The 24,367-nt window shown below is 42.8% G+C and overlaps 3 protein-coding genes across 4 annotated transcripts; 1 reads left to right on the forward strand and 2 right to left on the reverse strand.

Moving 5' to 3' along the window:
• The first annotated feature begins 574 nt into the window (after positions 1-574).
• Positions 575-4,819, forward strand: ing1 (inhibitor of growth family, member 1). The gene is made up of 4 exons (XM_030112586.1): positions 575-708; positions 2,028-2,208; positions 2,628-2,776; positions 3,294-4,819. Exons 2-4 carry the CDS (start codon positions 2,070-2,072, stop codon positions 3,921-3,923), a joined length of 918 nt encoding a protein of 305 aa, XP_029968446.1. The 5' UTR covers positions 575-708; positions 2,028-2,069; the 3' UTR covers positions 3,924-4,819.
• ube2al (ubiquitin conjugating enzyme E2 A, like) lies at positions 4,344-9,101 on the reverse strand. The gene is made up of 6 exons (XM_030112588.1): positions 8,917-9,101; positions 6,791-6,871; positions 6,656-6,681; positions 6,289-6,378; positions 6,116-6,204; positions 4,344-5,104 (listed from the first exon to the last, which is right to left on the reverse strand). Exons 1-6 carry the CDS (start codon positions 8,958-8,960, stop codon positions 4,976-4,978), a joined length of 459 nt encoding a protein of 152 aa, XP_029968448.1. The 5' UTR covers positions 8,961-9,101; the 3' UTR covers positions 4,344-4,975.
• A 1,116-nt stretch (positions 9,102-10,217) lies between these two features.
• ankrd10b (ankyrin repeat domain 10b) lies at positions 10,218-23,295 on the reverse strand. Of its 2 annotated transcripts, XM_030111607.1 has the most exons (6): positions 22,974-23,295; positions 22,307-22,459; positions 21,371-21,462; positions 12,985-13,250; positions 12,799-12,903; positions 10,218-10,822 (listed from the first exon to the last, which is right to left on the reverse strand). In XM_030111607.1, exons 1-6 carry the CDS (start codon positions 23,169-23,171, stop codon positions 10,623-10,625), a joined length of 1,014 nt encoding a protein of 337 aa, XP_029967467.1. In that variant the 5' UTR covers positions 23,172-23,295; the 3' UTR covers positions 10,218-10,622. The 2 variants fall into 2 exon arrangements, with proteins under 2 accessions (XP_029967467.1, XP_029967468.1); XM_030111608.1 differs by lacking the exon at positions 10,218-10,822 and having other exon boundaries at positions 11,464-12,903.
• Between the last annotated feature and the right edge of the window lie 1,072 nt (positions 23,296-24,367).

The raw sequence follows: 24,367 nt of genomic DNA on the forward strand, positions 1-24,367 counted from the left end.
TCACAGCGGAGGACTTCATCAAATGTGCTCATCTTGGCTTCACCCTTTATATTTTATCAGTCCATCACAAGGCGAATACAGAGAGACAGCAGCACTCTCCAATTCACACCAGCAGGCAAGTTTAAGTGCTCAGATTAGTCTCAAACGTGCATTCTTGCACTGTGAGAAGAAACTGCAGTCCTCGGCAGTGGCTCAAAAACACAACTGTGACGAAGGAGAAAATGCCTGCAGAAATCCACTCCACTGGTTTTTACTCTCAGGCATCATGATTTAAAGTTGTGGTAGATTAATTGACAAGAAATGAATGTTTGCAGTCTATGGGCAGATTAAACTGATACCTGACGGTCAACAGCACAAATAATGTTGAAAAACAACTTATAAAAATAAAAAACCCTTTTCGACTGCTGCTTTGTTTAATATCTACATATCTTTGTTATGTTGAATAATAGTAACTAGTCTTCGTTTGAAAAAATAAACACACTATTGAGGCGTCTTTGAAAACCACGCGCGCTACAGTATTGCGCGTGCGCATTGCAGAACTAATTTAGTCAGGCATTTCGTCCGGCAGCTAACGTTAGCTGTATGTTAGCTCCAAGGACCCGAGCCGCTGCACTCGGACAGAAACTAGCCTTAGCAGCATTAGCATCAGGAGTCGCAGCATCACCTGCACGGACTGTGGCGGAAAAAAAAATCACAAACTACCCACGGGTGAGTTTATGGTGATGATCACCTCCCTACGAAACAAGTGCATTTTTCTAAACTGTGTTCAGTTTTGCTTTGGTTTATGCTGCAGCTCCCTTTGTAATACTCAAAGCTAACAGCTAATACAGCTAACAGTGAAGCAGACGTCACAGACATTAAAACCCGTTTAAAGTACCAAAATCACTAAAAATCGCTTTTCGGTATGTCTGAGTAACGTTATGTAGGTAATTAAAATAACATTTTGTCGTGGGTTTAACGTTGGCTAATGGGTAAGTTTTTTTTCCTTATAGCGCTAAATAATCGGTCGAGTTCTGAACCTTTTATTGGTAAAAAGCGTTAACGCTACGAATCAAAATATGCTGTCTTGTATGTGTTGGGATAACGGCACATTTGACACTTTGATAAGATAAGCCATCTGAACGGTACTTCATGTAAACTCGCCCGCAGAGCACATTAGCCGTAGGTAGCATTGGGGGGAGGGGGGGGGGGTACAGCTGTTGTACAGTGAAATGTGAACGACTCGATTTGAGAACAGATGTTCGTTTTGTAACCGTGAACACTCCACAGCAATATACCGTGTTGTACACATGCCATCACCCACGGCTCGTTGTCTAGTGGACAGTTCACTCCGTGCTACACTGTACGCGTAGCGAGCCCTCAGCATTTCCGCCTAGCTGTGCGGACGATCGCCGTGTTCACTGCCTCTTTGTCAGAGTCGTCTCTCTTTTTTTCCACTCAGATTTGTGGCAAACAAATGCACCTTGCTTTGTCCTTACCTCCACGGTAGGTACGAGCTAAAGAAAGTCATGTCTTGGTCGGTGTGGCGGTGTAACAATCCCTCCGCCAGCACAATAAACCCTCCACCCAAATGGTGTTCGAATCCTCGGGTCTGGGCATTCAAGGCTCATCTGGAAAACTCGTAACAGCAGAGTTAAAGCTGTTTTCTGATCAGTCACATTGATCGACTCTTCTGATTTGTCTTTTCTTTTCATCTTGGTGAAGATTGTGAGTGTAAACAATGTTCTTATGTGCACAGGAGGGTAAGTTTCCATTTTTTAGAATTTTAAGCAAAACTTCATGGTTCTGTATTTTTTTTTTCCATGGAATAAAAGAAAGAAGATGTGACCACTGGGGCTTTCTTTTGCATAATTATAATGATTATAACAAATTGCTATTCCTTTCATTTGAAAAGTTTTTTCCTGAAGCCACCAGCCATACAGCCTTCACATCCCATCAGGTGGCGAGATGCAGTGTTCGCTTTTAGGATGTTTTTATTTTTAAGTTAAGCTGCAATAAAACAGCTAATGGTGATTTGTTGTGGACAGGTGGAGGTGTAGCAGTGTCCTTGGGTAAAAGACGCATCCACCATGTTGAACCCAACCAATGGGGAGCCGGGCCACGTAGTTGTGAATTATGTGGAGGAGTATTTGGATTTGGTGGAGTCCCTGCCCTTTGACCTGCAGAGGAGCGTCTCACTCATGAAGGAGATTGATGCCAAGTATCAAGGTAATGAAACGGGAGAGTTCTAAGTTTTTTATTGTAATTTAAAACTTAATGATTCACAGTTACTTTGAATGAACATGTATTTAGCAGGTGAGGGGATTGTTTTTTTTTAGCCCTACCTTGGCCAGTGTATTCATTTCTAAAATCCCTTCAAAACAAAAATACATTCACTGATTGTGCCTCCAGTCGACATGCAGCCTTAACGTGTGTCTTCTTTGTGCCAGCAGCAGCGCTGGCTTTAAATAAAGGCGCGCACTGTTGAGTGAGTGTAACATACACACCGCATATTGCTAGAAACACTACTAAAAATGGCTATAAAAATTTGAACACACACACCCCTCTAAGACACATTAAGAGTAACAGAGTTGAATTTGTTGCCTTCTCTTTTATTTTATGTGTTTGATTTTTTTTTCTTCCCCCAGACGTCCTGAAGGAGCTCGACGATGCCTATGAGCGCTATCGCCGTGAATCGGACTCACTCCAGAGGCGCAAGCTTCAGCTGTCCATCCAGAGAGCTCTGATCCGCAGTCAGGAGCTGGGAGATGAAAAGATCCAGATCGCTGGTCAAATGGTACGAACACGACACACAGTACGAAGAAAACCTCGCTTTTTTTCCGTAAAATTAAGTCAAATCTGATTTCAGGTGAATGAAAAAGGTGAACGAACTTTTACAGGGCCGTTTTATATTTTTATTTGACGCCTGATAGCCACATGTCACAGCATCAGTTACGAAAAACAAATTATTTGCTGAATGGTTGACCTCCGGGAGTAAACAGTGAGCGGGTTCATTGTATGTTCTCACTACAGTCGCCAGAAACAGAACACCACATTTAACCTTCAGTCTGACATATGTTGAATATGTCAAAGTTGAAACGGACCGCACTTCTTCTGCAGCACGTGTTTTTAATTCATCATTTTTATTTGTTTGTTATTGTATACTTTGAGGACTGTTTCTCTGCATTTCTCTTTTTAGACAGTACAGAAAAAAAAGAGAATGACAAACAGGAAGTGGACTCATTCAAACTTTTCCTTACTTTCTACCTGTATGTCAAAGAAAAGCACATATGTAAGAATGTTCCTCCTTCCAGGTGGAGCTGGTCGAGAACCGAACGAGACAGATCGACTGGCACTCGGAGCGTCTCCTCTCCTCCCAGGACGTCCCGGAGAGCCACGTCCCCACGGCGGCGTCCATGGCGAGCACGACGGCGTCGCTGATGTCCTCGTCGTCCGCTGCCGTCACGCCGGGGAAACCCGGGCACCACGACAAGAAGCGCGACGAGGCCACCCCGGGCTCGGGCGGCGCAGACAAAGCCGGAGGGAAGCGCTCCAGGCGCCAGAAGAACGGAGAGAACCGCGAGAGTTACGGCGGCATGGACCACTCCGAGGACGTGGGAGTGGGGGCGTCCCGGGAGAAGAGGGCCAAAACGTCGAAGAAGAAGAAGAGGTCAAAAGGCAAATCCGAGAGGGAGGTGTCGCCGCCCGACCTGCCCATCGACCCCGACGAGCCCACGTACTGCCTGTGCGAGCAGGTGTCCTACGGCGAGATGATCGGCTGCGATAACGACGAGTGCCCCATCGAGTGGTTCCACTTCTCCTGCGTGGGCCTCCATCACAAACCCAAAGGCAAGTGGTACTGCCCCAAGTGCCGGGGGGAGAACGAGAAGACCATGGACAAGGCTCTGGAGAGGGCCAAGAAGGAGCGAGCCTACAACAGGTAGCTCGCTGCGCGCCACGCCGCCAAACGAACACTCCTGTAAAATAATGTATCCGTGTTGGTTTCCATTTACAATAATCCCAATAAATCAAACTGTAATTCACTGAGAGGGGTCTTGTAAATAATTATTTTTGTAACTGCTGTATAGTAAAGTGATGATTGTTCCTCCTGATCAGGATGTTGGTAGAGAACAGAAATGTGCACGTTTGTAACAAAACTGTTACACACATTTGTTTTTTTAAATAATGCATGCGACTTCCCCCACTTGGTTATATATATGTGCTCGATTATCAGAATAAAACCTTTTGAAACGAAGACATTCATTATCTTTAACAACAAATTGTCCATTTCCCGATCCGCTCTTCAGATGTTGACAGTGATGCAGTGGGTTTGACGGACTGAACAAATCACAAAAACGCCATCATTAAAGGATGAACTGCCTTTTCTTTTTATTTACAAGTACTGGAAAAAAGTGACATGGGAGACAAACCAGTGCAAAATCTGTACATAATTTCAGTTGCAGGCTTCTTTATATACACAAGAACTGAAGAGGATCGTGAACACTCCGTCATGCATGTAACAGTTCACACAACACGGTAAAAGACTCGGTGTGGAGATGTCTGAGTGGGCCACGCCCCCGGCGGCTCCTCCTCCCGCTGCCTCGTGAAAACAAACCGACAGAAGCGACCAGGCGCGCCACACGAGACGCGCCGTCGGAGACACTTTGACATGATGGGGGGGGTCTTAACAGCAAGTGAGAACAACAGAATCACTGAGTAATGGCCCTCGAGTCCATGGTGACGAAACACAGGAGGCAAGATTCAGCAGATTTCCCCTGATAAACTGGAAAATGAGGCTAGAATAGAAAAATAATAAATTCTTCTCGGTGGGAAAGGAAGAGAGAGAGAGAGAGAGAAAATTTCTATGAAGGTAAAGTCGAAGGTAAAGTGCATAAAAGCTTGAATTTGAAAATGGAGGAGAAATTAGGAGGAACTCCACTAAAACTTTGCAGCACACAGTTGAAGAATGGCGAGAGCGGCTGTGGGGACGGCCAGGTCAGCTGTCCCTCCAGCTTTGTTCTACGATGGCCGACACGCGCTTCTCGTACTCCCGCTTGTTCTCCTGGTACAGCTGAGCCGCCTGGCTGTTGGCAGGACTGTTGGGGTTCGGCTCGTCGAGCAGGGACTGTTGGGAGGAGGACAGGAGGAAACTGATCAAAATCTGTGCTATTTCTTCTTATAGTGATCTTCCAGAGCACTTTATTTTGAAAAAACTTTATATCCCATTTCCTACTTTTTGTCTTTAACGTGACTGAACATTGATAACATTAAATTTGTTGTTTTCAGACCAGAAATATACATCATGCCTTCTATTAAATGGTGAATGCTTTCAATGATCTTTAAAGTACTTTTAAACTAAAATATACACTACGGGTAATATTTTTAACATATTCGTTTTGAATGTAAACAGCACAAGAGAGTCTCACACTGATTTGGGGGTACTGAAATAGCCTGAGAATACACTCTGGGGTTTGTAATTTAATGAGTTCTTATTGAAAAAGTTAAAATTGAGCTCAACCTCTCAACCAACTCTACCTACAACTAATTCTGTCAGAATTATTTGCAGTTTTACGATCCGGCTTATTCTTTTTGTCAGGATCGCTGTGGTTTCTGACAATACTGAACAATGTTTTTTTTCTTTCAAATAGTATTTATAAAAGTATTATGATGTATAAAATCAAATGTTAGTGTAGCTGTATTCTTACTGTGTCACATATTAACACTTTTAAAAAACAATAGCTCTAATTGGTGTGGCAAAATGTATCAAGAGTTCATTCAGATTAGTCTTACTCACTGTAATTATTAATCATTACCTTTCATTGAATATTTCATTTTAGGAAATTTTTTTAAATGTGAATGTACCACAATGATACCAAGTTTTTAATGGTTTAAAAATATTTGGACACTGAAATAAAGCATGCATGCGTCGTTTATTGTCTGGCAACTGTGAAACAGCAACTCCAGTTCTAGCAGACGTCACATGACCCGAATTATTTTTTCACACTGAAACATTGAAGACTGTCTGTCATTTAACAGATTGGATTACTGAGGACAGATTCTTTTTGTTGTCAGTTGAAATCACAGAACAGCTTGTGACACAATCTGTGATGTGTGTGGTTCCACTGACTCCTCTTACCTGGATAGATGTGAGAATAGACGACACGTCATAAGTGGGACTCCAACGATTCTGTAGGATGTCTAGACATATACTTCCATCTGCATAGACTGACACACACACACACACACAGTTACACAGGGCCCTGCGAGCATCAGTCACACAGCGGAGATCACCGACGACGGCGTTCTTACCGTTTGGATGAAACATCTTTGACACAAATCGGACTGTGGGGGGTTTGTTGGGGTATTCTTCTGTGAATTCTACAATGAGTTTAAATGTACCTGTAACAAATACGAGAAGCAAGGTTATGAAATGGGCGAGTCATTCGGTCTGAGGAAACTCTTCTGGGGCAGTGACGTGTCCCAACAAGAGGATTTCATCACCAGACAAATCAATAAGCAAATAAAAGCTTTGGGATCAAGAGAAGCTGATGGAAGGAGCTGACTGCACTGCTAATCGCAGTAACATTTAGACAAATCTGACATATGAAATATCTTTATGGATTACAGTAATTATGACAGAAAATAAACGGGAGCTAATGATCAGAGAGATGCTTACCATCCTCAAAGGGAGTGCCTTCAGGGCTGTGGAGACAGGAATCCTCTCATTATTATTATTATTGGCGATATGTTTCACATTAACACAAATTTATATGATCTGAACTCAGTTAACACCAATTGAAGCATTTCTCACCCAAAAATGACTGCGTTCCACACCATGATGTTATTTTCAGATGGAGCACCGCTGACACCAGCTGGAGGATCCTCTTGTAGCCTGTAAAGGCAAAAGAAAGTCACGGTAGAATCTTAACACTATTTTCTTCTGGCCAGCAGTGTATGCAACAGTTTGGGAAGAGTTGGTGAAAGGAAACAACACTAGATGGAAACCTGATGGTGAGTTCACTGCCATTAAATCTAATCGATTACGGTAAGTCTGAAGTTAGTAGTTCCATAACATGTGAATCAGACATTTATCAAATCACAGCACCAACATAAAATTATTAGTTTCAATAGTATACAAAATCCTGAACATAACACTGTGAATCCCTTTCTCACTAAAACCTGAGCAGTGAGCTACATACAATTTCTCAATTTAATGTGGACCACAGACTTGGGTTTGTTTCTATTATTGTGTAATCGGTCTTTGTAATTGCCAGATTGATCAAACGGTTGTAGAATTTTAATTCGTCTTAAAAGGATTTTTGTGTCCAGACGACCCTTTCAAAACCAGACAATGTTCACTCTGTTTTCACCAGAAAACCCAGAAAACTACCCTGATGAAATCAGGAATGATTTACTTTAAAAATAGCTGCTATTCCTGCTCTAGTCTGGATGAAATAATCAGGTTACATAAACTTTTATTGCGTTCAACTTTCATAAGCTCGCCGATACTCATCCTGCTGTGTCATTTTTTCCATAATTCCATACCAGCAGTGTCAACAACAGCCAGGCCACTCCCAATACCTGGAAAGACCTGTCCGGATTCCTGAAAGAGGACTTGAAGATCCCTTTCAAGCAGATCTAAGGCTGACCAGTAAACCAAAATGAAAACACGTCTGAGGGACTTTAAAGTATTCATACCGGGTTTGATGTGATCCCACTCAGTCTGGAAAAGAAAGTAGTTCAGAGAATTCTGGGAGAACCGGTCTGTCTCGTGCTGGTACAGTGCTTCCGCTTTGCTGTAGTGTTTATTTTTCTCCTTTTTGTACCGAATATTTGTCTAGATTTCTGAGCACTTGTGTTCCTTTTTTGACGTTGGATTTAGCTTCAGATCGAGTCTGGTAGTAATCGCTCAAATTTGACTTGTTTTTTTTAACAGCGTCAAGATCTCACTGATATCAAAACGCAGCGACTGAACATGGGAAGGTTTCGGCCGGCCTATTTTAAAAGTGTCAACTATTATTTAACACACAATTACTTCACTGAACAGCTACTTTTAAATGCTCCTAAGTTTAAAGAGTTAGCCAGCAACGATGTTGAAGCAAGCTTCCGTTCGGTTTATAAAGGAATACTTGGATGACAGTCAACTACGTCCTGGTGGGAAACAATTTCAACGAAACCTTGTGCTCAATATTTTATTTTATGTAGTTGTGTTATTTTTAAACCAACAGAACAACCCATATCCTGAGAAACTGTTTATAATAATCCACAGACGAAGTTAAAGGTACAGTCAGGTAGGAAATCTCATGTACAGCGAGTATCCGGGTGAAGTTTACGAATGTGTTATAAAACTGTGGCTATAAAACTGTGGTAAAACTGGTACAGATCATCGTAAATTTAAATCAAGTATTCTTCAAAGTATTTAGTTAGAAGACCAGACAAGACTCAAGTTTAAAAACACAAGAAATGTCTCTACGATACTCTACCATGAACGACACCAATCCGAGCTGTAATTTCAGGCCGCGACAAAAAAATATGCCGACATTGATAAGAGGACTTCTACAACATAAATGATAAAAAATCGACTAATCCGTTGGTGACGCGATTCTTTTCCTATCAAACAGGAGGCTAACTTCGGCGTCGTTAGCCCGCTGCTATAAACTGTAACCCTAGTCGATTGCATGCTATCAACTAGCACTGTTTGTTAGCTTCCCAGTACAGCCGGGGTGATTTTTACACATTTACCATTCCATAATATCAATATTCCAGACTATGAGTGGTACATTATACACTACACATGCCGTGTTACTACTGTATTTCACGGTGCGGAGGGTGAATCGATAAGCTCGTCTGAAAATATCAGTGTAGCCGAGCTAGGCTACCGTTAGCTGTTTTGACAAATCATAGCTCACAACCGATATCAGAACGCCGTCAACTCACCGTTTAAAATCCCGCATTAGTCTTCTTCTAGCTGGGGTTGACATGGCGTGCCTTGTGAAATACCTACTGGCTATAATAAAACGCTGGTCTCAGCTTATTTGGTTAATAAAATATAACACTGTATTAAACTGTTATTTGACAACTTCGCTGGTGGCCTGCCGACGATCACTCGACTTTCTGTCTGTAACCCGACGAGTCTCCGGTTAGCGCTGTTAGATTTATCGGACGATACCATTTTGCAGGGGGGAGAGGGGTAGATGACTTACAGCTTCACTTTAAAAATGGATTTACGCTCTGTAATTGTCGTTTCATATGCATACAATATAATTACTAATCATTGAAAACTATACATTTTGTTTATATATTGGAATATGTTTGTATAATAGCGACATTGTATATAAAAGTATGCTGCTTGTCCCCTTTTAAGGTGTCGGCCGTCCTGTTATGGGGGCGTGGCCAGAGTGACGCGTGTTTGTGCAGCGCAGCTGTGATGAAGGTCGGCTCTGGTGACAGGTGTGTCCATACACGTGAGGCTGCAGAGAGACGTCCTGATGATCCTGATGTACAGCATGTGGGAAAACTATTCAACTTTCACGAACATGTAGCCTTCATATAACACTGTCGGTTCTTAATGCAACGTTTTAATGCACTATAAAGAGAAGAAATTGATCTCAGAACACTCAGTCAGGATACTGTTCATGTGACAAACAGCTTCATGCTTCACATTAGGGCAACATGCCCCTGAAAGAAGGCATAAAAAGCTTAGGATCTAGAAAAGGATTCTCCAAAACCTTTTATGGTCATTGTTTTTCATACTCAATGTCAATGTTTTTTTGTTATATCTGTCACTATATTTATGTAGGATATAGAAATTGACATAAAGAATTATATTGTTTATCAGATTAAGCAAGAAGTTGTGGGAGTGAATAGAGACTACATCATTCGACTCAATCCAAATATGCATGTTGTTTGTGCACAAAGAATTATCCATTTGAAAAAAAAAGACATTTCCTAATGCTTCTTCCATATTCAAAACACATCTCTTTAACCATTCTTCATTTATGTATTTCAGTTTTATTCTGTGGTCATTTTGCAGCTTTGTGCAATTATTTATCTCTAGAGCAGTTGTATGCTTTGATGGTTATTTAGCATGAATTCATGGTAGTTTTTGTCATTTCCCATTTAAGGTTAATTCAGAATGTCTTCTTCAACCCAACAAGACATTTTTGGGAATATATTTCTGCTCAGTTACACATAAATATAGTTCAAATGATAAAAAAATAACTTAAGAAAACTTGTGCTTGTGCAAAACATGTTTAATTGTTAACGCGTTACATTGAATGTGTTTGCATTGGATTTAGTAACATCAAGTTACAACAAACAAAACTTTAGTACTGGCAGTGGTTCAACACAAATGTTAACTGTAGTGTAATTCAGAACACATCTCAGCATAATCAAGCTAAAAAAAAAAAAAAACATATTTTTTTAACAGTACAAACAAAACTTGACTTAACGCAGCTTCCTCGGTTATAAATGTCAAATTTATCCAAGACAATGGGCCCGCCGTACAACAATCAAAAAATTACACAAAAATAAACAAAGAAATGGACCACTCTGTGGCTTTAAGGCGAATGAATGAATGCTTGCTTTAGGCTTAAATGAGAATCAGGCAAAAACATGGACCTGCCAGCGTGATCCTCCGTGATTTAGGACCCGTGGTAGAGAAGCATGGTGCTGAAGAGGGTATGGTCATACAACTGCTCTGCCTTGACCGACCTCTGGTGCTCCATCTGGCTGCCTGCCGTGCTACTGATCTCAGGCAAGCCACTGCAGACGCGCTGGTCGAGGAGGATCTCTGCTGCGGGATCATTAGAGGGAAAACCCTCACAGTGTCTCTCACCTGCCACTGTGGAGGAAACAAACGGTCAAAAGTGGACGAACACCCAGATCCCTGCTTCCGAACAGCGGCTCGGTTTTTTTTTTTTTTTTTTTACCCCCTGCACAACCATGAAAAGCAGTCTGAAGTTACGAGGGTCATGCGCTCACATTTCAACACGGAAAGTAAAAGTTCTGTGACCTTCTGTGGATTACTGAGAAACAAGATCAATAAATTGTGAAACGCATTCTCGGGCCTTGTGCAACTCCGCAAGTTTAAACCTGAAACCTGCTTTAAATAGGTCACATCCTGATTTGCAGCCGCACAGACGCTCGGTCGGCGCTGTATGACACACTGACCTAGATCTGTTCATTCGTCAAGAAAATCTTAAGTCTTTAAAGCGGCGTGACATAATCCACAATCCAACTTAAGGGGAGGTGATGGAAATCGGAGAAGTGTGGAGGAGTTAACTCTTTCTTCGCATTAATCTGATCAGGGTCATCAAGGGTGACTGAAGAATGGAAGCATATCAAGAAAAACAGGCGACCACAGTCACATTTATCAAATTGACCACATTTAATGATTTTACACAGTGGAGTACAAAGCCGAACCCGCGAACGCTCCAGAGTGACAGACGACACACACACACACACACACCTTCTGCCATTTTCAACAGGAACCACCACCAACAATGTACATCACTAGAAAATATCCACAGAATCGTTTCCCTTAGTATCTAGAAAAGTTGAAAAAATGTAAATAAAGTTATTGTTCGAATATTAAATGGAGCTCAAGAAATAAGGCTTTTTTTTTGCAAAGTGTACAAATCCATGCAGACCGTCTCGAGCCGTCCGTTTCACACAGAACTGCCGATTGTAAAAGAGCCAATGACCAGATTCAAAATCGCTGTTTTTAACACACATGTGCAAGCCCTGCTATCAGTCTAAAAACTTTACTGCACACATACACACAGTAAACATTCACCATACTTCAGACCAGGTAAACAAAAAAAACAGAAAAAAATAAAATAAAAAAATATAACAGGAATAATTGAATCCCCAATCCCATGGACCACCGTGTTTTAGAACAGGACAGCTACAGACTACAGGGAAGCTGCAGGGGGGATCATTTATACTTTACAAGCTACATTCATGTTGGGATATGCTTTGGCATAAAGTCATCGTTGGATATAAAACAGCTTTAGCAAGCGCGTTACATTAGAAGACATCTCAGTGAATTTAAGAGTGCTCACCTACTCATCAGCTTTATATAAATGCCATCTTTACAAATGAAGAATCTCGGATTGAACAAAGTGTTTGAGGTTTTCTTTCCAGACAGAGTGAACTGTGTAACTCTCCTGTAACAGCTTTAACCATGTCGTACTGACAGAATCTGTGAATCTGAGGGAACCAACGCAGCAAGCCACCATGTAAGGAAGGTCACTTACATGGAGGATTTTAGACGCTTTCAAAACATGACTTATTTTTAACCACCGGGTCAATAAAAACCATATTGCACTTTCACTGTGCGAAACAAAACCAACCTTTCAAATCTAAACCTACACAGAGCGGATTACGTACCAAATACAGGTAGAAATGGACGGATGATTATATTCTGCTTAACGGAATATTTAAATGGAATATATAGATGCATTCTTTTTTTCTGTCCATCCAAGTATAATCAGGAACATGTAATAGTAGAAAATACGGCACACAGACACACACACTGCTGAACACGTCAGTCGTAGCTCACCATCAAATCAAAACAAATGCATTTCTGCAAACAAACAAGCCGGATTATAATAAAGGAGAACATCAGAGTGAACAGAGCCGTCTACAGGTAGGCGTAAGAGTTGGTGCAGCGACAGGGGGTCTGCATCGACGCCACCGTGATGACCTCCAGCTCCCTGGCCACGGGGCCCGACCTGTCCTCCCTCTGATCCATGGGCCCCGGCCCTTGTGGCGGCGCAAACCCATTGAGCCCAAAAGCAACGTTCCCAGGCCCACCTGTGGTGACAGTCGGAGCCAGCTCCACGTTCATGCTCTCCATCGGTGCCTCGATGGCGCCACCCAGTGGCCCGTTCCCGTTCAGCAGCTCTGGCACGCACACACCTGGGGGCCCAGAGGAAGAGCAGCAGTGTGAAGACGGCTGTACGAAACTCACTCTCTAACATATTCAAAAACCTGACGTACCGTTGTGTCTGGCTTTCTTCCCCGGATTCGCTTCCATGCCATCAAACGACCTCTTTCTGTTGGGCACGCCGTTCAGGAAGCTGCGGCCCTGGACGGCGGGGTGAGCGTGGCCCCCATTGCGGCTCGTGCCGTTCAGAAACGCCCCGTTATGGGACTGAGCCATGTTTTGTTGGAAGTTCTGGGCATTGGAGAGAATTTCAGCGCACTCCTGGAACCCCTGCGCGTGGGCCAGGTCGGCGGCCGTCAGCCCGCTGGCATTCCTCATACTGCACAACGGGAAGAGGCCCAGTTAGAAAGGCTCGGCGTACGGGCGGCTCACACAGAGAAGAACAAAAAAACAACAAGATCAGACAAGCCCAAGCACGCACACACACACACACACACAAGCAGGCACACAGACTCATTAAGCAAATGACACAGACAGACATACACACACGCACACACACATACAACATACATACAGACAAATACAGATGTCTTGACAAGGCCTGAGCTGCTCTACTCTCGCATCCTCCTCGTCATCTTCATGGGATGACGACTGATCCCTGGAGGATCACTCTCATCTTCCACTGGGCCGAAATCGTTCGACAAGTTTCCACGTAAAGAGGGAAACATGTCTGCTGCAAGAGGACGGGAGTGAGACGACTGAACACAAACACCACGTCAGTCTAACAGGAGCCCGGAAGAGACTGGGAGGAAAGAAGATCCGGGTCCGTTTGAAGTGACCCTCCAGGACCAAAGGAGAGGGTTTAAGACGGCGATGAGAAAAGAGAACAAGAACAACATCAAGAGTCAAACGGAGAAAAGCTGCGTCCTCCCGTAAAACGATGGTTTGGCTCCAAGCATTCTTCCAAGAATCAAGAGTCATCCACATTTCAAGGAACAATCCAGGTCGTCTGTGTGAGGAAGGAGTAAAGAAAAAGGCAAAAAATAAACAAAAAAAAATTTAAAACAGCACTCCAGACGTCAAGACTCCAAATGAAGAGAAGGAAATCTCCAGGAAGAAGTAAAGATTAAGGCGTTCCATCATCCACAGGAGACAACGACGTCAGGGACGGATCTTCACAGGAAACTCGGCACACTTCAAATGGGAAGGAAGCAAAGTCGCTCCGGGCGTCAGGAAAGGAGATGGAGATGTTTTTTTTCTTCAACAGGGCGAAGCGGAAGTCAAGTCTTCAGGACGTCTCAAGGAAGACGGACACAAGTCGGACATGTGGGGAGCGTTCACGCCGACATGCAGCTCAACGCGACGTGGTGCTTTATGTAAAGTCGTGTTAATCACATCCAGTTGCAGCAGAAACAAGGTGTTTCTTCTTTTTTTTGTCTTTCGGGCAGTAATGAATGAGCAAACAGTGCCGTGTCGTATTTTAATTCAATTTCCAGATTACATGGCTCTCATGGCTGGAAGCAATCTCACTGGAAAGCAAATCCAGAAAACCAATTCTACCAATAAGAGACAATTACGTATTTAAACTCTGTTACTTTGTAAATATCAGGTAAAATGCTCTACTGTGAGCGTGACGAGTGCGCCGGACACCTGACTGCAGGTGGACTCCGAACAAGTGCCGGGAAAGCGTCCCGCTGACCGCCGGGGTTCACGTCTTGGAGCTTAATGATGGGAATCTCTCCTCCGGTCCGCTGGCCAAATCCCAAAAACAATGCGGCGCCTGTTCTGAGCCTGAACGTCGTTACGCAGCAAAATGAGCCGCCGGAGCGACAAACAGCCCAGTCTTTGTCAGAGACGTGGAGCTGCTGGCTCTCGTCCAGCTCTGCACCTTTTATTATAACGCGATAGAAAAGAATACGAAGAGCCTCATTTTAAACATCGGTTAAGAAAAGCTTAAGAAAACAGCAAACGGATGGATGAGTTCTAAACTTATGGATCCAAAACGGCTTCATTTTGATGGATTTTATGACTGGATGTTTAGTTAAATGCAGGTGAAATTGACTTCCACACAGCGAGGCTCAATTTAAAGCACACAGTGACTGTTTGTTCATTCATTCATGGTGTTTGGAAATTTGCTCATTCTCTGCTTTTTTTTTTTCTTTCCTCTTTTCAATCTAAACAGTTGTGCAAAAAGAAACATTTCAAGAACTAGTGCACATGAAAAACATTTTCTTATATAGAATTAAAGATTAAAAACAACAAAAGAGTAAAAAGAATAATAAATCACACAATAACTTGTTGCACATTACCCGTCCCCTTCAAAATTAACGCTTCCAAAAGATTCGGCCAAAAGGTTTTGTTTGGAGCAAAAACCACGTTGTGAGGCGGTCGATGGTTTGGTCTCACTAGAGGGAACTGGAGGCTCCTTTACAACAGCTCATCATCTGAAAACTCACATTTTCTCTCTCTTTCTTCGAGCAGAATCTTTCTGTATTGAGGATTCTGTAAGGAAAATACTGGAAGAAGTCTCGAAATTTCACCTGATGACTGCATGAGTTTCATTTTATTCATTTATTTTATTTTAAGCACAGAAGCACGTTACTTAAAAAGCGTGGTTGTTAAATTAGTACCTTCTGTGTGCTGAAGTCAAATTAAATCACCAAAATCAGGCTCTCTGTCTTTTTTCTAACATTTCAGAAGAAACTGGAAAGAGACTATAAAGTAACTCTTTCACTTTAAAACCTTTTTTCCAATGAAAAACTTCACAACAGTTTCCACAAATGTAACGAGACTGTCTTACTGGACATCAACGATAGAAGTTGTTTTGTACTCTGCTGTTACGAAACTGAAGTTTTGAAACTTTGTCTTGCATGCTGGATTAAAACACGAAGGGCTCGATAATCCCAGCTAAGGAGCTCATTTGTGTTCGAGACTTTCGAAATAACCTGATGATTCGATTTCCATTTCCATTTACAAAGAAGAAAAATTACTTTGTGCTTTGAGATAAACTCACTGTGGCACACAAATCCCTGCTCTTAGTTCATTTCCTGAAATGCTTTCATCTGAAAATATTTTTATTTAACTCTGCAGCTTCAAATCAAACATCCATCTGTTCTTTTACCAACTTGTTCATGATTTAAAAATCAACCTTTCCTTTGTACTATGCTCCAAATCTACAGCAGTATTCCTTTAGTGAGACCGGGCATCTTCAGAAAAAGTCATGAAAGTGCACGACTGCGTCTTACGCAAAGCAGATTAGGAATTTCAAACGGAAGCGTTAATTCCTTGTAAATGCCTGGTATGCTTTGCTTTTCGGTCCTAAGCACACAATATGCATCTTCTCTAACTATGGTCTAACCTTCCAGAGGCAGCCTATGATCATGCTACATGTTGACATGGGACTCACGTGATTAAACCTGTCCATATAAAGGACTCCTATGGTTAGTTGACAAAAATCAAAAACAAATCATACAAATAAAAAGATAAACAAAAAAAGGCTAAAATACAGGAACAATCATGGATAATAAGCAAAGCATGCAGGTCTATAAACTTTAGTTTTGATTCATAAAAAAACCTAGCATTAAAACCAATCACCGCAAGAAATACCTCAACAGTTTGCCAGTGTGTAGATAGGAAGCGATAGTGAGAACACTCAATGCCACAACAGTGCGGCTATCCCAGGGAACGGGGCAGACTCAGCAGTGTCTATTCTCCCCCTTTCTAGGATTACTTGAAAAAACCAAGTCATTTCCAATTCAATGGCTGCAAAACATTAAGACGTACGGTTCTGGTTCTGTTAACAGTATAGAAAACTTTTCTTTTGTCAACTTATTGTCACTTTCATAAAGGAAAAGGTGACAAAGATTAGATGTCAGAACAGACTATGAGACTGTATAGGGTTAATACTGTGACATACAAAAGAAAACATTTCTGTGTAATAAAAAGTGGAAAAAATATCTGGTACAGTGAAATGACAGTGAATAACCATTGCAACAGGATGAGGTTAGCATTAAACAGTTCAGTACATGATGCTAGGTACACCTGCCCCATCTGACTGACTGCTCTGGCATGTCTGCTGTGCTGTGCTGTGCTCCGGCAGCCTCTCAGCTCTGTCCTGCTGCTGCTGCTAGCTGCTAGCTGCTACCGGACCGCCTGGACACGCCGAGGCTCACGACAAAATGGGGACGCTTTCACCATCTCTGCATTTTAAAGGGAGTTTAAAGGCGTTTTGAGAGTTGGCGATGATTGACGTTTATTTTTGTGATTAAGCTTAAATGACTTTTTTTTTTGTTGTTGTGTTGAATCAAGTCTTTATTATGAAGTCGGATCACGATTCAGGCTTCAGAGCTGAAAAGAGAAGAGCTCTAAGACGGCTCTCATTTAAATGTCGTTGTCGTGACAGAGAAGCTCTATCGGTAAAAAGAAGCCATTACTGACACTCGGCGTCGGCGCTCTTCTCTCAGATTGGCGGCGTTCCGGGAGCAAAAGATGCAAGTGTGCATCAAGGAAATAGCAGCTGTGCGGCGTGCTAATGGATTATCTCGGGTCGTATCCGTCCATGTTACAAACTCCCGGCTCCATCATCCAAAGGCTTTATAGAAATCCATAAAAGCGGCGGTGTGCGAAAAGCTTTTGTTCACAACTACGGTAATGCATGAAGCCACGGGCTGAGCAGGCCAAACCCGCAGACATCTATCAGAGGCCACTGAGCCGCTACGATCGTCTGCTCTGCTGGTGGCCTGTCCCACGCTACGCTCAGCTCTCATCAGATGAATCAGTGATGGCAGCCGCCACCAAATCCTCCTAACCAATCTAACAGGATCCGCTAAAGCTCCTTTTTCCCCCTTCCTCTTCTTTTCTTCCATCAATAAAACGCTCCATCTTGAATGTTTGGAAAGAGCAGTAGATGCAGGAGCTCCTGCTGGAGGCCGGGCGAGGCGGCAGGTCGCAGGGGGTGAAGTGTGTTCAAGACGAGGAGCCACGAGGCGACGCAGGGCGAAGACCAGCAAGAATCCTCACAGAAAACTAACTCCAGCAGCTCCTTAAAGACGAATCCAGCGATTTTTATCTTTGGAGTTTATCTGCTGTGTTTCCAGTGTTTTTAATTGTGGCAGAATATAGAAAAGATGTTAACATCTCAGCCAAAACCTAAGGAAATAAGGTCTACTTAGTGTTTATTAAAGTTATTATTGATAGATGGCTTTGCAGGTTCTGATATAGAACTGGATAATAATTAGATCTAATATAATATAATCAAAACTGTCCGGTCAGGGCTGGTTTGACAAGGATATTCTGCTCTTTCAGTTGTACGAGGAAACTGATAAACTGAGCAAGACGACGGACGAAAGAAAAAACTATTATGTGAGTTTAAATGTGATCTGAAAGAAAGCTGCACATGCAGGTCAGATGAAACTGCTCTCTGGGTGGAGACTAAACCTTCAGTTTACCTTCAGAAATGAAACTTTGAAAACCTCAATCTGGTTTAAACTAAAAGAGAAGAAATCTGAATTTATAGAGTTGGGATTCTATGTTTTCACAGCTACAATTGAAACATGAAAGTCTTAGGATATTACCCAATTAAATGATGGGAATAGTAAATAAAAAAGACCCTAAAGCTTTTAACTGACTGCAGTATGGAAGATTATTTCCAGAAGTTTTGAAAATACTGTGTGAATTTGTTTTTTGTTGTTTTTTTTTTTTTTTTTAAAGAGAATTACAACACTTTATAGTTTAAACTGGTACCTGAAGAGCTGACTTCACATTATTACTATAAGAAGTACAAACATATTTATGAAGAAAGGTGATTATGTTGGACATGGTTAATTTATTTCACATCTTATATTTTATCGTTAAATTAGACTCAATCACGATCTCTCTTAGTTACAAATAAATCTACAGAGCCATTCAGAACGCTAACGTTTGAATTATACCGTTTCTAATCAAACATTTAGAGATACTTGAGTATATCTCATTTTTTAAATGTTGTAGAGCAGCTTCACATTTTTGGCTTTGTCAGTTTATAAAAGCTAAAAAAAAATCAAGTCTGGAACAGATTAGGTTCGAGTTTAAAAGCTGGAATTAGAGTCATTTTGTCATGAGCCTCTCGCCTCCCTCCCACTTGTGCCCCCACTACGTTTAATTAAAAAAATAAAGAAAGAAATAAAAACAAACTTGATAAACTAAACTAAATATCTGTCATCTGCAGGGGAAAAAAACATCACATATCATTTCAATCATAAAAAATACTCATCAGCTGATGAACCAAATGCACATTACACTGTTTCAAAGCTTTGGGTTTTTTTTTACACGTTAAAAAAAAAACAGGATAAATTTAGTGTAGTGAGACGACCAACACAACCAGGGCTTCAGCAGAGTGTCCCGATGTCTTCACCCAACATAATAACCGTGTTATTAATAGCGTGGCTGTTGGGAGTCCACATGTTATTTGGAGCCGTCGCTCTGGACTGTTTCTGATCGCGACTGGAGACGCTCTTTGTGAGGAGGAAGAAAAGCCCGCATTTATTTCCATACCCTCGGAGAGAGGGAGCGTGTTAGCATTGCTGGCGTTCCGTACTGAAACGAGAGGAGGCTCTGAGTCAACACAGCCGGCACTGAATATATTTGGCACCGTCTCGCCGTCTCGTGCGGGTCGTAAATCACGGCTAATATTCCTACAATGTGTCACTAATAATTCAAAGGCTTTTGCTGACAGTATGTGGAGATCTCATCATTATCTGAGCGCAGAAGCTACATTTAAACTGTCTGTGTGTGTGTGTGTGTGTGTGTGTGTGAACACCCTGGTTGTTTTGGGCTTCTGGATGTCTGTGAGAGGCCGATCAAGGTCAGGGATGGAGGCTGTTGCAGAAAATGAAAATGCCAGTAAAGTGATAAGCGAAAACAGAAAATAAAATATCTGTAATATTTATACTCAAATCATACATGACCTGATTTAAAAAGGATATTTTTAGGTTGAGGTAGTGGTTAATTAGACGGAGTAGGCGTATGTGACCGCTGGAAAATAAGAACTGAGATCCTGTCGGGCATCTAGAATCACTTGCACTTCAACATTTACATTCAGGAAACAGGAAGTCTGATTCCCTTTGTTGCAGCTACTGGTTAATCGAGAGTAACGACACTTGTACGAATGGAAAAATCCAAATGAAAGCGACTGCTGACTGTACTGGGTGTGTCTGGTAGAGATGTTACAGTTCATACACACACCCTAAACCTCTGTCATGAGCTAAATTTATCATGAAACTTCCATCAGTCCAGGATTCAGTGCAACGGTACCGGACAGTCGACACGGGATGGATCGCAGGTGTCTGCATTAATCTAACTCTAGAGCTCCTAAACAGGAACACACATGTGATCTACGCATTTTCATTCTATGCAACAGCGAACCTTTTGAGCCTGGTTTGGGAAAAGGAGGCCATGTGCATTTGGTCGTTCAGTCAAGTATGAAAGACACTAACAAAAACAAATGTTAACAAAGAAAACCACACTCTAATTTTAACAGAGATCATGCAAATATGGCCTACTAGGTAATAAACAGTTTATCAACCTTTACATTAAGTTGTCCTCCAGTGTGTGTGTGTGTGTGCGTGTGTGTGTGTGTGTGTGTGTTTAACAGCAGCGCTGGATTTACAGGGCTGCGCGTTTCACTCAAAAGGCTTTGTGCAGAGTTAATTATTTACCAGTGCAATAAAGCTTCATCTCAAATTACAAAAAGGCAATATCAAAGTGTTTCTCTATAGGAAACAAGACGGTGCTGCAGAGCCAGCGTCCGTTGATCCGTCGTATTACAGACGATAATTTTACACACAGAGGACAACTTAATGCCAATTGTTGCAATGATAAACAACAATTTCAGGGATTAACAAAATGTGTCACGTTTTCAAGAGAGCACCACCAATTCTGGAAACCCTACACGACGATGGCTTTACTTTAAAATCCAGGACTTATTAAACAATAAAAATACTTTCAGCTGTTGTGATCTCGCCCACCTTGGTGGTGTGAGATTAAAAAGAAACGCTGCTACCCGTTCTCAGACAAACTGTACCTCCAGCAGCTCCTAATATAATGTGGAAAGTGTAAATGTTAACACAGGAGTCTGGTATAAATGTTACCATCAGACTAAACAAACAAGGAGCGGGTAAAAGAAAAAAGGTCTGTTTCTAAATTTAAGTTGACATTTTATCAAAATGCAGATTGTTCACTGTGGAACACAGCGAGGAAAAACATTTGGTGTAAAGTTACATTGTACAGCAGTTTGCTTTCAGGCTGGATCGGAGGAAGTTTTTAAAAAATCCAGCTTATTTCATTCCATCCGTATATTTTGACTTTAATTCATTCGGAAACAAACACGCCTGGCGAACTGGCGCCGCCCACCGCTGCTCTGATTTGAGATGATTGGTGGTGATCTCTTGCAAAGGTGTAACTGAGATGTTGGATAGTACAGAGGAAAAGAGATGAGGAGACGGCGCTGATCGCCGGACTTACTCAGCTTTCGCTCCCTGAATCAAGAGAGCGTTGATGCACTCCAGGCTGCCCGCTCGAGCAGCCTTGTGGATGGGCGTCTCGCCCACATAGTCCTGTCCCACAGCAAAAAAAAACTGCAGTTAGAGAGGGACAGACTGACACAGGACAAGCACAAGACTTCCTCCACAAGGTGTGTCGTTACTACATGCTTCCTCATTGCATTGCTTCAGGGCCAGATTTTAGGAATGATAATAAAAAAAAAAAAAAGGGAAGAGGCTGAACTTTTCACCCAGACTTCACCACCACCCACACACATTTACAGTTATACATTAATGAAAAAAAGGCGCGCACACACACACACACACACTGCGGAAGCTCGAACTGACTGCAAATGGAAACGCAGGCCAGGCTGGTGTGTTACACGGCTCCACGAGCAGCAGTTTATTCCAGCTTATGCTGAGCAAATTCAGGGAACATTGCAAGCAATGTGTTTTTACGATGACGACAATGTGTTATGCAATTGCGACCTACTAATCTGATTTCCCTCAACAGTGCAGTGGGGCGTGAAATGTAGCCCGAGTGCATGAATCTGTGCGTTTGGAATAAAAGCATGGAGGAGGAGAGGGAGGTGTGGAATGGCCTGACAGTGACTCCACAGGAAGAAATTGATGAGAGATAGAGAGGACTGAGAGGTAATGCTGCAAGGGTCATGACCCCAACTTAGAGTGATCCGCCTTGATGGGATCATCTGAGCTCAACCTCTTACTTCGCTGTGCTTTTTCACTCACATTTCTGAAGACCTGAAGTGATTTAACCTTAAATGTTGAACCAGGTAACCGTAGTCACTATCAATCTCCTCAGGAGGGGAGAAAAAAAAAATCCTCCAGCAGGCAACTGTATCATTCAGTGAGTGTGGCGCCTGCAGGCGTGTGCACAGCGCTCATCCGATGTTCATACCTGTCTGTTAATGTCTGCACCAGCTTGAAGCAGCCATAACAAACACTCAGGGTGGCCCCCGAACGCTGCGATGTGAGTGGGCGTCTGCGCGAACCTGGAGGTGACCGCGTTCACCCCGCAGCCCACCTGGACCAGACGCACCAGGCACTCCAGCTGCAGGGGGGAGACAGAGAGTCAGGGGGGAGGGGGCAAGTAGGTACACGCAGACCAGCGCGGGGGAGGACTGGAGTCCCGCACTTTCTGGCTTTTGGGCAGGCCTGTCTTTTTACAGTGAATACTACCTGAACTGTGTTGGTTTGAAAACTCCAGATTAAAATAAACGATTAGATATTACACATTTTTAGCCGATTTTAAATGTTAATGTTAAAGAGTAGAGCAAAGATACGTTTAAAGTTACATTCCAAATCATTTTCATAAACCTTTCTCAACATTTGTTTAGCGGTACCGCTGAATAATTTCAATAAAACAAGACGCCCCGCTATGCAAACAGCAGTCATTCAGCCGTTAATGGCCCATTGTCTGCCTCCAGCTGACGACGGCTCACTGTTTCTCTTTAGCTTCATCACAAATCAGGAAATGGCCGAGAGGAGGAGAGGTTTCCGCCCACCACCACCACCACCACCACCACCACCACCACCACGCTCCTCACGACCGGGGCCGAGTCTACCTTTCCGAAGTGAGCGGCCCAGTGTATGGGCGTCCAGCCGTAGAAGGTGTCCTCCACCGCGAGGTCAGCCGGGTTCGAGGCGAGCTGGAGGAGCGCGCACAGGGCGCCGACGTCTCCATCCCTGCACGCCCGGTGGAGAGGGAAGCGGCTGGTCAGCACCTCCTCGCTGGAAAACCCAGACTCCACGACCACCGACATGACGGCGACGACGTTAAACAGGAAATAAAAATAAAGGAAGGGAAATTAAAAAAAAAAAAGATGATGGAAAAACGTCAACCGGTGGAGACGGATCGAGATGGCGGGCTATTGTTGGCTCGTGCGCGCAGACGGAGTGCCCGTGCTCGAGGACACACGCCACCCTGAATGGTGCGTCTTTCTGCCCGACAACACAAAGCAGGCGGCGCGGAGCACGCGCCGAGAGGAAACCGGAGAGAAGCAGGGAGGGCGGCAAAGCCAGGACTGGATCTGAGCTGCTGGACTGGATCTCAGTTACTGGACTGGATCTCCCCTCCTGGACTGGATCTGAGCTACTGGACTGGATCTCTCCTCCCAGACTGGATCTCTCCCTCCAGAGCGGCTCCTCCAGAGGCACAGGATCAGACTCCAGGGCCTTGGGCATGGTAAAGGCCCCAGGTTGGAGCACACATGGGTGAAAACCTAAAATTCAATTAGTATTGAGAGCATAAGAATGACCATACTCTTCAGAAATCTGACATATCTGTTGAAAATATCATCTTTTAATTGATCTTCTGTAGAATTCTAATTTTCTGAGACAGTTAACTTTTGAGTTTGATTATCTGTGAGCCACAATCCAAATTTCAAGAATTAAAGACTTCAAATGTTCATTCTGTGTACAATGAATCAATATAATATTTTACTTTCTGAAAAGAGTGACAAAAATATTGAACATTTTCATGCCATTCCATTTTTAGGTGTACCTGCAAATGGCCCATCAGTGTGAGTGTGAGTAATTTACCTTAATATATTTTTACTGTAATTGATTGATTTATTGATTGATTGATTGATTTTTAAAGGGCAACTCCGGTTTTTTGACACCTGCACCTTATTTATAGGTGTGTGCGTGCTCATATACTCACTCAGACAAACATCGTGCAGTTCGGAGTCCTTCAGAAGTTATTTAGATCCAACCGATTTAGCCGCACTTAGAGGGGGCCACGGCAATGGAGCTTTAGCGCGGGACATAATCTCTGCAAAATCGCTTATTTCGGCTATATTTCTTTATCCATCGCCAGTGTTATCATAAAGTCAGCTCGTCTACCGTCTTCAGGTGGGTCAGCTGACAGTTTTCGCTAACTTAGCCACAATTAGCTCAGATGGGAACGTTGGAGCTCCTCTCCCCAGCAGAGAAGCACTTTGAGTCAGCCTCGGCTGTC

The sequence above is a fragment of the Salarias fasciatus genome, chromosome 16 (assembly GCF_902148845.1).
Source record: "Salarias fasciatus chromosome 16, fSalaFa1.1, whole genome shotgun sequence".
Taxonomy (NCBI): Eukaryota; Metazoa; Chordata; class Actinopteri; order Blenniiformes; family Blenniidae; genus Salarias; species Salarias fasciatus.